At 49.4% G+C, this 13,340-nt stretch overlaps 1 protein-coding gene across 1 annotated transcript; it reads left to right on the top strand.

The window, feature by feature from the left end:
• Positions 1-180: 180 nt before the first annotated feature.
• On the top strand, positions 181-8,278 carry tekt1 (tektin 1). Its single transcript, XM_072567756.1, has 6 exons — positions 181-281; positions 1,347-1,475; positions 2,522-2,665; positions 4,916-5,138; positions 6,827-7,023; positions 7,918-8,278. Exons 2-6 carry the CDS (start codon positions 1,429-1,431, stop codon positions 8,075-8,077), a joined length of 771 nt encoding a protein of 256 aa, XP_072423857.1. The 5' UTR covers positions 181-281; positions 1,347-1,428; the 3' UTR covers positions 8,078-8,278.
• Positions 8,279-13,340: the final 5,062 nt, after the last annotated feature.

Below are 13,340 nucleotides of genomic sequence, written 5' to 3'. Positions count from 1 at the left end.
GGCTCCACTTCAACCATCCCCCCCCTCCCCAATTCACCCACCCTCCTCCTCCACTTCTCCCACCCCCTCTCCATTTCACCCGCTCCCCCCAACTTCATCCACCCCTCCACTTCACCCCCCCCCCTCCATTTCACACTTCCCCTCCTCCTCCACTTCATCCCCCTCCTCCACTTCTTTCCAGCAGGCCCAGAGTCTGACTTTTTGGAGAGGATTTTCCCCGGGAGATTCTTGCGGTAATTCCTAACTCGATTCACTTTGAAGTTGCGTGGGATCTCTCAAAGGTAAGTTAAAAAGAATGAGAAGCCAAGAGACTGGGGCAGGGGGAGATTTAGACAGTGTAAATCTAGTGGTCGGCCATCATTCACACTAATGTCCCACACAGGAGAATGTACAGGAGAACTCCCTCGTCCCCAACAAACTGTTCAGGCAATGAATCAATTGAAACTTTGAAATCTGAGCCTGATATTTTGACTGGATACTGAGACTCAAGTTAAGGATGTAAACTGGGTGTACAGAGCAAACTGAGACCAATCAGACACCCCCTCCGCCCATTCTTAGAATCTCACCCTAACATCCACACACACAGTTAGACTTTATTGAATATCCTGAAGAAGGGCTGATGCCCGAAACGTCGATTCTCCTGCTCCTTGGATGCTGCCTGACCTGCTGCGCTTTTCCAGCAACACATTTTTCAGCTCTGATCTCCAGACTCTGCAGTCCTCACTTTCTCCAGGCAATCAACAATAGTCAGGGTTAGCCTTTTTAAAATTCATCTTCAGGATAGAAGCTTTCCTGGCTGGGCCCAGTATTTATTGCCCGTCCCTAGTTGCCCCCTTGAGAAGGTGGGGGTGAGCTGCCTTCTTGAACCGCTGCAGTCCATGTGCTGTGGGTTGACCCACAATGTCCCTTAGGGAGGTAATCCCAGGATTCTGACCCAGTGACAGTGAAGGAATGGGGATATATTTCCAAGTCAGGATGGGGAGGGGCTCAGAGGGGAACTTGCAGGTAGTTCCCATGTACCTGCTGCCCTTGTCCTTCTGGATGGAAGGTGCTGTCTGAGGGTCTTTGGTGAATTTCTGCAGCACATCTTGTAGATGGTACACACTGCTGTTACTGAGCGTCGGTGGGGGAGGGAGTGGGTGTTTGTGGATGTGGGGCCAATAAAGTGGGCTGCTTTGTCCTGGATGGTGTCGAGCTTCCTGAGTGTTGTTGGAGCTGCCCCCATCCAGGCAAAGAATCAAGGGAATCCCAAGTCTGCGATATACTGGTTAGATCCTGAATCGGGTGTAACATGAGCAAGGAATTCTCTGACCCCACTTTACCCATGAGCTACTTGCCTTTTGCAGAGAGAAGCGAGTTGGGATTGATTTGGTCCATGATGAAGTGGAGAGGGAGCTGCTGAAAGAGGTGGAGGTGATCGAGGGGATCATGGCTTTGCTGAAACGCACCATCAGTCAAACAGAGGAGCAGCTCAGGTAGGTAACTCCCTGCAGCTGACCTTGTGCAATGACAGCTCCTGGGATTGGGAGGGGGAGAGGTATGCAATGGGAGGGAAAGAACCAGGAGAGTGAACATTAAAGAAATATCCATGCCAGACCAAAACGGCATTTGGTCACTGATAAACATCCGCCTCAGGGTGTTATATGCTGGGATGGACGATAGAATCATTGGGGAAGGGATGGGGGGGGTCCAAACAGTTTTGACCCTAATGGAGCCAGCTGTGGGTCAGGGGGTGATACTCTGAGGCAGGACTAGTTAAAGTCCCACCCCAGAGTCATGAGCCTGTCATCTATATTGGCACTGCCAGTGCGGTGTGGGCAGAGCAGAGGCACTGCCATTGCGGTGGGCAGAGCAGAGGCACTGCCAGTGCGGTGTGGGCAGAGCAGAGGCACTGCCAGTGCGGTGTGGGCAGAGCAGAGGCACTGCCAGTGCGGTGTAGGCAGAGCAGAGGCACTGCCAGTGCGGTGTGGGCAGAGCAGAGGCACTGCCAGTGCGGTGTGGGCAGAGCAGAGGCACTGCCAGTGCGGTGTGGGCAGAGCAGAGGCACTGCCAGTGCGGTGTGGGCAGAGCAGAGGCACTGCCAGTGCGGTGTGGGCAGAGCAGAGGCACTGCCAGTGCGGTGTGGACAGAGCAGAGGTGCTAATACAAGGCTCACTAGCTTGGTCAAGTGGGTGTTAACGATCCTGTGGTTGTTACTGAAGGAAGAGACACAGGGGTCCTCCCCCTGGCACGGTGGCTGATAATTAACCCCCAGGCAATGTCACAAAAGACAAATGACCTGACATTGTTATTCGATTGTTGTTTGTGGGATCTTGCTATGCTCAAACCAGCTGTCGTGTTGCCTATATCCAGTCAGTGAGTGAACTCTCAACAGCTATAAAGTGCTCCAGGTCATTCTCAGGTCATGAGGAATGTTCTAGAAATCTGTTTGCTCTTCATCTGAAATAACTTGAAGAAAACTCTCTTTCTCGTTCACCTTCCCCCTTCCCCCACCCCCCCCCACCCACCACCACTCCCCCAGGTTAAATCGTTCTGCTAAGTTTTATCTGGAGAAAGATTTGAAAGACAAGTCCATCGCTCTGAAAGTGGACAAATTCACAGCCAACCTGACAAACAACTCCCCGAACATTGATTACTCGCCTAATGTGGTCAGGATCGAGGGAAAGTAAGCCCATTTCACATTCACGTCACTGAAGGCCATGAAGCTGTGTTAGTTAGCTGGGACTGCCTGTAGAGGGACTGGGAACTGTATTCTTGTAAGGTGAGGTGTATCTAATGTAGTTTGTTTAGGATTGGCTCTGGTCTGGGAATCTCTCAGATTAACACTGAGCAAGAGCAGTGCTGTCTGTCAGGCTCCATACACTGGGGCTCTGAGCTGTGGCAGTGACCCCCCCCCCCCCCAGGAATAACCCTGTCTCACTAGCTCCACAATAAGAGGGAGGGAGAATGTGGAGTGAACTGTCAGAGGAAGTGGTGCATATGTGGACAAAATTATAACGTTTAAAAGATACTCAAATAAATACGTGGATAGGAAAGGTTTGGAGGGATATGGGCCAGGAGCAGGCAGGTGGGATTAGTTTAGTTTGGGATTGTATTGGCACAGACTGGTTGGACGAAAAGGTCAGTTTCTGTGCTGTATGACTCTGACTCCTTTCCAGCACCACTCTAATCTAATCTAGACTCTGAATCCTCCTGACTGATATCATCAGACAGGGACACCAAGGTGACCATTGGAAGGTGGGTTAGTCACTGAACAAGCAGCACCTCCTGTGGTCAGCAATGCACAGGGGCACCTGGGCTTGTCTTAGTGCTCCCTGGTGAGCTCAGGTGAACCTGCGGAGTGGGGGGTTGATGCAGAGTACCAATGGTCTACCTCACCCAGTTAAAGGCATTTGTAAGAGGAAAGCTGATTAGATTGATGATCAGGTCAGGGGTATATTGTATCGAACAAGAGCAGAGAAAACCAGGGGTTTTTGGGATCTGCCATTGTAGGCCGTGGTGATAATCAGCCGTTGGATTTCTGCCCTGACCAACAGCGAATTGATTAAATCTGGTCCATCGCAGCTTACCACCAGTGGACCGTTGCTGCAAAATAAGCTGCTGTTCCCCCCCGCCGCCTTTCAGAAAGTACTTGTTATGGAGAATGGTACAGCTCTGAGCGAGCCCATTCCATCCATCGTGTCTGACTCTGCTTTTTCCAGGATCGAACCAATTACTGGTGAAATGGAAGTGGTTTGTTCCTGGGAAGAGTGCAATAAGACTGCCTGAGCTTTAGAGTTGTATCTGAGTATGTCAGAATGATTAGGATCATTTACCCCAGAGCGGCCTGGGTGAGTCCAGACACGAGGGGATATATCCTCAGGATAAAGGGGAGACTATTTCAGATGGAGATGAGGAGGAATTTCTTCACTTGGGTTAATTGTTTGGAATTCTCTGACCCAGGGAGCTGTGGGAGCTCTAACATTCACGACCGAGATCTGACCATTAATGAGATAAGGGATACAGAGCCAGTGGCATTGAGACAGAAGACCAGCCATGGTCTAGAATGGTGGGGATGTTCAGTGGGCTGAATGGCCTTCCCCCATTGCTATGAATGTTTAACAAAGTCTGTAAGCCTCAGCATAAAAGCAAATTACTGTGGATGCTGGAATCTGAAACCAAAAGAGAAAATGCTGGAAAATCTCAGCAGGTCTGGCAGCATCTGTAAGGAGAGAAAAGAGCTGACATTTCGAGTCTAACTGACCCTTTGTCAGAGCTTTGACAAAGGGTCAGTTAGATACAAAACCTCAGCTCTTTTCTCTCCTTACAGATGCTGCCAGACCTGCTGAGATTTTCCAGCATTTTCTCTTTTGGTTTCTGTAAGCCTCAGTGTCGGGGGAGGGGCAGTGGTGGGGGTGGTGAGGATTGGGGTGAGATTGGAAGTAAGGATGGGGCTGGGGAGGTGAGGAAGGGGTTGGGCGGGGGGGGGTGCAGGATGTTCTCCAGCTGTCGGAGGGGTTGGGCTGAGGAGAGCATGTCCTTTTGTGAAGTGGCTGTTTCTGGTTACTGATTGCCCTCTGGTGGATGGCACTGGGAGAGCGATCTGAGTGACATGGGGCAAACCAGCTTCCCCCAAATCGATTGGAGCTTTCAGGACTGAAGTGGAAACATTCATATTGGGGAAGGGGGTCAAAAGACAAAGAGAGCAAAGGGATTCCATTTCTGTAGTGCCTTTTATCATTAATTGGTTAGCTCTTGGAAAGGCACGATGGAGAGTGTGCTGTGGTCACAGAGTAACCACCATCGAAACTCAGTGATGGAGCAAGCTTGTGGGCTGAATGGTCTCCTCCTGCCTCTTCTTAACAGAAGTGATGGGCTGAGTGGCCTCTTCATTCTCCTATGTTCCATCCTCATTTGTCTTTTTTTCCTTTTACAGCTCAGTCACACCACAGGAGTGGCAAGATTTCACCCACACAAATATTGTAAATGCTGACAAACAGAAAAATAATTCCACGGCGATGCGTTCCCTGATCGATGCCATCTTAGCCCAAACTACAGATGATGTGCAGAAACAAGTGGAGGCCGTGAACCGAGCCTTTAAATTCCGCATTCAAGAAACAAGAGATTCGAAGTGCAAACTGGAAAACCATTTGAGTAAGGTAACATGCCTGTATCCATGGCAACACTTAGCAGAGCAGCACCTGACTTGGTGCTAGATCATGTTTGCTCTGTCATTTCAGACAGCCTGTTCCACCCCCAGCTTGGCCCAACAACTCCACACTGGCCCTCCAAAGAGAAACCCACCCAGACCCATTCCCCTTCATTTACCCCTTCACCCAACACTACAGGCAATTTAGCATGGCCAATCCACCTGACCTGCACATCTTTGGACTGTGGGAGGAAACCGGAGCACCCGGAGGAAACCCACGCAGACACGGGGAGAATGTGCAAACTCCACACAGTCAGTCGCCTGAGGCGGGAATTGAACCCGGGTCTCTGGCGCTGTGAGGCAGCAGTGCTAACCACTGTGCCACCGTGCCACCCACTGCAGGGAACAGTGGAAACAGTTTCTCCCTGTCACCTCGATCTATTCCCTCCATCGTTCTGTCCTTCCCTAACTCTAACCACTCTAAGGTGAAGAATTCCTGTTTTTTACATTCTCTCCACATGAATAGAAATCCCTCTGCCAGCACTCTGTTTTTGTAAATCTCTTCTGTCTCGAAGGAGCCAATATCTTAGATTAGATTAGATTAGATTACTTACAGTGTGGAAACAGGCCCTTCGGCCTAACAAGTCCACACCGACCCGCCGAAGTGCAACCCACCCATACCCCTACATTTACCCCTTACCTAACACTACGGGCAATTTAGCATGGCCAATTCACCTGACCTGCACATCTTTGGAGTGTGGGAGGAAACCCACGCAGACACGGGGAGAATGTGCAAACTCCACACAGTCAGTCGCCTGAGTCCTTGCAAAGTATGGCGCCCAGCATTGAACAGAACGGAGAGCTAGCCAGGGTTTTACAGGTGGGGTTAATTCAGCTTCGCCTGGCGGTAGAGCTCGGTATGAGTTGGTGCAGAGAGGAAGGATCGTTAGTTCATATCATCAGAACGAGGTGGCAGGGTTGGGTTGGCCACGTTCTGTAGCAGAGGGAGATGACAGAAGGAAGGTGAAAGAGGTATAGAGCAGAGGGGGAGAGAGAGAATACTGCTGTTCGATGATTTGGAATTGAGAATGAAGGTTCCTCTGAGTAACTGACCAGGAAACAGCAGGGGAGGACAGTGAGATGTGCAGAGGACCACATCAACGATATCCCAGGCACCCCGTAATAAAACTAAGGATCCTGCAATTTATTAACAAGTTCTCACCCTGTCCTGTTACCTTCAATGATTTGTCTCTACTATGACCCTCCCTTCCTTACCACCCACGCTGACACCCCAGCACCAAGTCCCTCTGCTCCTGCGCTCCTTTCACAATTACACTGTTCAGATCTCATTACCTTCCCACTGCTTTAGGCTGGAGTGTATCACTTCCTGCTGTTATGAGTTTGCCCATTCCATAAGAAATAGGCACAGGAGTGGGATCCTGGCTGATGTGACATTCCTCAGGTCCACTTTCCTGCTCTTTCCCCATGACCTCTGGTTCCCTGACTGAGCAAGAGTTTGTCTCAGCCTTAAACATACACAGGGCAGGCTGCGTTGCCCATTCTTCATAGTCCCCAAGGTTTGTAAAGTGCTGCCCCATAAACTCTGAGCCCAGCCTGTTTACGTAAGACCGTGATGTTCTGGGGGGGGGGGGGGGGGATCTGTATGAATCATGTTGACAGGGTGTCAATGCCCCTCAGGTGCTGGATGAGATTGCCTCACAGGAGAAGAACATTGACCTGCTGAAGAAGGCCATCATGGATGAGGAAGGGCCCATGATGGTAGCACAGACACGGTTGGACACACGGACTAAACGGCCAAACGTGGAGCTGGTCCGAGACCTGCCACAGTACCGGCTGCTCTCTGAGGTGAAAGAGATCACCGAGAACGTTACCAGGTCAGTTCGAACCTCGGGGAGGTGGCGTGTGTGAATGGAAGGAGCAGATACCACATATAGACCGGGAGCATTAGACAGCACAGGGATAGAGAGAGGGTGCTGACAGTGAAACACCGTATTCTCACACCCTCACCAGCCTTCAGGATTACTGACAAATATGAAAGGTACCAGACTGTTACAGAAAACCAGCAACAATTAATCAGTACAAAGTCAGCCAATATGTCTGTGCCAGGTCCTTAAACGCCTGACATAGTTAATCCCATAGCAGAGCTTTACTCTGTATTTAACCCCGTGCTGTCCCTGTCCTGGGAGTGTTTGATGGGGACAGTGTAGAGGGAGCTTTACTCTGTATCTAACCCCGTGCTGTCCCTGTCCTGGGAGTGTTTGATGGGGACAGTGTAGAGGGAGCTTTACTCTGTATCTAACCCTGTGCTGTCCCTGTCCTGGGAGTGTTTGATGGGGACAGTGTAGAGGGAGCTTTACTCTGTGTCTAACCCTGTGCTGTCCCTGTCCTGGGAGTGTTTGATGGGGACAGTGTAGAGGGAGCTTTACTCTGTATTTAACCCCGTGCTGTCCCTGTCCTGGGAGTGTTTGATGGGGACAGTGTAGAGGAAGCTTTACTCTGTATCTAACCCCGTGCTGTCCCTGTCCTGGGAGTGTTTGATGGGGACAGTGTAGAGGGAGCTTTACTCTGTATCTAACCCCGTGCTGTCCCCGTCCTGGGAGTGTTTGATGGGGGACAGTGTAGAGGGAGCTTTACTCTGTGTCTAACCTGGTGCTGGAATGCGGGTGGATCGGTATTTAGTTCCTGTGTGGTAATCTCTGTGTCTAGGGTCATCTCTGTGTCTAGGGTAATCTCTGTGAGGCTGGGATCTGACTCTGTGATTGTTCCAGGCTCCGGGAGACTCTGGCTCAGGCTGAGGCCGAGTTACAGGGACTGCGGCGGAACCAGCTCGCCTTGGAGGAAGAGATTGAAATCAAGACCAACAGCTTGTACATCGATGATGTCCAGTGTATGAACCTGAGGAACTCCATTTCTATCAATCACTTCTAACATTCCAGGAGCACACATCTCTGTGAGGCTGGCGGAGAGAAACCTAACTGAGTGTACCATAAAGAGCATTTTAGAGTTGGGAAGTTGCCCTTTTGTTGTATTTCTTTACCTTTAGTTGCCCCATCCTACTGTAACTATATATAATTGTCAGAATAACAGTAAATGGTTTTAAATAAAATTACTTTATGCTGTTTAATTGTAGTACCTGGTACCATTGAGATTGATATGTTGGCGGCCCCAGGCCTGGTGACTGTCTCTTTGGAAGGGGTTGGTTGGTGGGTGGGAGGGTGAAGTCACATGACCTAGCACCATCTTACCATTGGTCCACTAACCTGCCGATCCTCTCAGAGCCCACCTCTACCCTTCCACGATTGGCTGCTCACCCAGCTCATTGAAGTTACCCCCTTTGATCCCCCCCATGTTATTGTTTAAATTCATGAACTAACATCACACAGATAAAGTTTTTTCAAACTTTTTGTTTAATCCCCTCTCATATTTCTCCAGGCTGTTGGTACCAGCTGTGTTGTCGGGAGTACTGGCTTTAATTTGTCAAGATTTCCAGGTGAATCCTGAAGAGCTGGTGACCTTATGTTCCCAGGCACGACGCTGCACCCTGTTTTTATTCACATGTGAGATGTGGGTGTCACTGGTTGGGCCCAGTATTTATTGCCCGTCCCTAGTTGCCCCTTGAGAAGGTGGGGGTGAGCTGCCTTCTTGAACTGCTGCAGTCCATGTGCTGTGGGTTGACCCACAATGCCCTGAGGGTTGGAATTCCAGGATTTTGACCCAGTGACAATGATATATTAGCAAGGTGAGAAGATTTGTAGCTCAGGTTGAGGTTCTGAATGTAGATTTGCTGGCTGAGCTGGAAGGTTCATTTCCCTTTGTTTTGTCACCCTACTCAGTAACATCTTCAGTGGGCCTCAGGCGAAGCACTGCTGAAAATTCCTGCTCTTTGTAGGTTTGGGTTTCTTTGGGTTGGTGATGTCATTTCCTGTGGTGAAGTCACATCCGGGTTCTTTTCTCAGGGGGTGGTAGATGGGGTCTAACTCAGTGTGTTTGTTGATAGAGTTCTGGTTGGAATGCCATGCTTCTAGGAATTCTTGTGCGTTTTTGTTTTGCTTGTCCTAGGATGGATGTGTTTTCCCAGTCAAAGTGGTGTCCTTCCTCATCCGTATGTGAGGATACTAGTGAGAGGGTCATGTTGTTTTGTGGCTAGTTTTCTGCCTGTTTGTCCAATGTAGTGCTTGTTACAGTCCTTGCACAGTATTTTGTAAATGACATTAGTTTTGCTTCTTGTCTGTATAGGGCCTTTCAAATTCATTAGCTGCTGTTTTAGTGTGTTGGTGGGTTTGTGGGCTACCATCATACCAAGGAGTCTTGGGTAGTCTGGCAGTCGTTTCCGAGATGTCTTTGATGTAGGGGAGAGTGTCTAGGGTTTCTGGACGTGTTTTGTCTGCTTGTTTGGGTTTATTGCTGAGAAATTGGTGGACTGTGTTCAGTGGGTACCTGTTCTTTTTTAATACACTCTATATGCATTCCAACCTGAACTCTATCAACAAACACATTGAGTTAGACCCCATTTACCACCCCCTGAGAAAAAGAACAGGAAGTGACTTCACCACAGGAAATGACATAACTAATCCAAAGAAACCCAAACATATCAATAAGAAAGCAGGAATTATCAGCAGTGCTTTGTCCGGAAGCTCATTGAAGATGTTACCTAGTAGGGTGACAAAATGTCTGGAAATGAACCTACATCCACAACAGTGATATATTTCCAAGTCAGGATGGTGAGGGGCTCGGAGATAAACCTGCAGGGGGTGGTGTTCCCATGTATCTGCTGCCCTTGTCTTTCCAGATGGAAGTGGTCATGGGTTTGGAAGGTGCTGTCTGAGGATCTTTGGTGAATTTCTATTTGAGATCAGTCTCTGGTTCTACAATGAGAGGCGATGCAAATCTGGTCAGCATTCTCTGGCGCACAGAGGAACCAGAGGGGGATCTCATTGTAACATTCTTGATTCTGAAGGAGTTTGCCAGGTGGCCCAGTAGCTCAGTGGTTAGCACTACAACCTCCCAGCGCCACAGACTCTGGTTCGATTCCACCCTCGGGTGAAAGTCTGTGTGGAGTTTGCACGTTCTCCCCATGTCTGTGTGGGTTTCCTCTGAGTGCTCCAGTTTCCTCCCACAGTCCCAAGATGTGCAGATAAGGGTGGATTGTAGGTGAGGTGCATTACATAGATCTTACATCAACATCACAGCGAAGTACAGGCCCTTCAGCCCTCCATGTGCTGACCTGTGGCTATCCTGTACTATTCCATTTTCATCCATATGTTTATCCAATGACCATTAAATGCCCTTAAAGTTGGCGAGTCTACTACTGTTGCAAGCAGTGCGTTTCATGCCCCTACTACTCTCTGAGTAAAGAAACTACCTCTGACATCTGTCCTATATCTATCACCCCTCAATCTAAAGCTATGTCCCCTCGTGTTAGCCTTCACCATCCAAGGACAAAGCCTCTCACTGTCCACCCTATCTAACCTTCTGATTATCTTGTATGTCTCAATTAAGTCACCTCTCAACCTTCTCTCTTACAAAAACAGCCTCAAGTCCCTCAGCTTTTCCTGATAAGACCTCCCTTCCATACCAGGCAATATCCTAGTAAATCTCCTCTCAACCCTTTCCAAAGCTTCCATATCCTTTCTATAATGCGGTGACCAGAACTATACACAATGCTCCAAGTGCAGCCGCACCAGAGTTTTGTGCAGCTGCAGCGTGACCACATGGCCCTGAAATTCAATCCCTCTACCAATAAAAGCTAACACACCGTATGCCTTCTTAACAACCCTATCAACTTGAGTGGCAACTTTCAGGGATCTATGTACATGGACACCAAGAATCTTTGTTCTCATCTACACTACCAAGAATCTTACCATTTGCCCAGTACTCTGCATTCCTGTTACTCCTTCCAAAGTGAATCACCTCACACTTTACCGCATTAAACTCCATTTGCCACCTCTCAGCCCAGCTCTGCAGCGTATCTATGTCCCTTTGTAACCTACAACATCCTTCGGCACTGTCCACAACCCCACCAACCTCAGTGTCATCCGCAAATCTATTAACCCAGCCTTCTATGCCCTCATCCAGGTCATTTATAAAAATGACAAACAGCTGTAGCCCCAAAACAGATCCTTGCGATAACTGAACTCCAGAATGAACATTTCCCATCAACCACCACCCTCTGTCTCCTTTCAGCAAGCCAATTTCTGATTCAAATCGCTATCTCACCCTCAATCCCATGCCTCTGTATTTTGTGTTATAGCCTATCGTGGGGAACCTTATCGAATGCCTCACTGAAACCCATATACACCACATCAACTGTTTTACCCTCACCCACTTGTTTGGTCACCATCTCAAAAAAACTCAATAAAGTTTGTGAAGCATGACCTACCCTTCACAAAACCGTGCTATCCCTAATCAACCTATTCCTCTCTAGATGATTATAAATCTTATCTTTTATAATATTTTTCAACACTTTACCCACAACTGAAGTAAGGCTCACTGGTCTATAATTACCAGGGTTGTCTCTACTCCCCTTCTTGAACAGAGGGATATTTACTATCCTCCAGTCTCTGGCACTATTCCTGTAGACGACAACGACATAAAGATCAAAGCCAAAGGCTCTGCAATCTCCTCCTTGGCTTCCCAGAGAATCTGAGGATAAATCCCATCTGGCCCAGGGGACTTGCCTACTTTCACACTTCCAGAATTGCTATCACCACCTCCTCCTCGCTTTAGTCTGGGGTAAATGTAGATTAATAGGGTAGGGGAATGGGTCTGGGTGGGTTGCTCCTTGGAGGGTCGGTGTGGACTTATTGGGCCGAAGGGCCTGTTTCCACACTGGAGGGATTCTATGATGCTATGGATTCTGCTTTCCTTAACTGGGGAGTCTTGAATACAGTTTCCAGATCCGGAGCAGATCATGAAGATGGAGAGAAATTCCTTCACCCAGAGAGTTGTGAATGTTTGGAATTCTGTACACCACAAGACAATCTCTGGAAAATAGTCTCAGGTCAGGTGCCTCATTGTCCAGTCTCCATCCGACCACCAGTTCCTCCATCACAAGCTCAGGTCACTATTCCAGAGTGTTCCAGATCCTGCTCTGGAATTCCCACTATACCATCAGTCAATCCAACTCCTGAAATAACACTGAGGGTCAAACCAATACAGGCTAAAATCACAGTATGTTTATATCAGAGTGGTGCTGGAAAAGCACAGCAGGTCAGGCAGCATCCGAGGAGCAGGAAATGTGTCTATATCACTTCAGCACAGATATAGAATAAGTGAAACAGTCATACGATTTTCATACGTGTAGGATGAGTGGCCTCTGAAGTTCCAGGCGAGTGGGGGAGATAATGTTTCTTCATTATTAAAGAACCCAACCAGACAATAAACTCCATATGGACTCATTCCCAGATCCTCACAATCTCTATTGGTTTTCAACAAGGGATTGAGTTCCATTGCCTTCACTTGCAAAGTGCTAATTACACTTAACTGCACCCCACCATCACACTGCCCACCATCACACTGCCCACCCCACCATCACACTGCCCACCATCACACTGCCCACCCGACCATCACACTGCCCACCCCACCATCACACTGCCCACCCCGGCCTCCTCCCTCCCCACCATCACACTGCCCACCCACCATCACACTGCCCACCATCACACTGCCCACCATCACACTGCCCACCCCACCATCACACTGCCCACCATCACACTGCCCACCCACCATCACACTGCCCACCATCACACTGCCCACCATCACACTGCCCACCCCACCATCACACTGCCCTCCCCACCATCACACTGCCCACCATCACACTGCCCTCCCCACCATCACACTGCCCACCATCACACTGCCCACCCCACCATCACACTGCCCACCATCACACTGCCCACCCACCATCACACTGCCCACCCACCATCACACTGCCCTCCCCACCATCACACTGCCCACCCACCATCACACTGCCCTCCCCACCATCACACTGCCCACCATCACACTGCCCACCCACCATCACACTGCCCACCCCACCATCACACTGCCCACCCACCATCACACTGCCCACCCCACCATCACACTGCCCACCACACCATCACACTGCCCACCATCACACTGCCCACCCACCATCACAACTGCCCACCCCTCCATCACACTGCCCACCCACCATCACACTGCCCACCCCACCATCACACTG

Source organism: Chiloscyllium punctatum, unplaced genomic scaffold, assembly GCF_047496795.1.
Source record: "Chiloscyllium punctatum isolate Juve2018m unplaced genomic scaffold, sChiPun1.3 scaffold_1434, whole genome shotgun sequence".
Classification (NCBI taxonomy): Eukaryota; Metazoa; Chordata; class Chondrichthyes; order Orectolobiformes; family Hemiscylliidae; genus Chiloscyllium; species Chiloscyllium punctatum.
The sequence above is the reverse complement of the archived record's forward strand: the minus strand, read 5'-3'. Positions and strand labels throughout refer to the sequence as shown.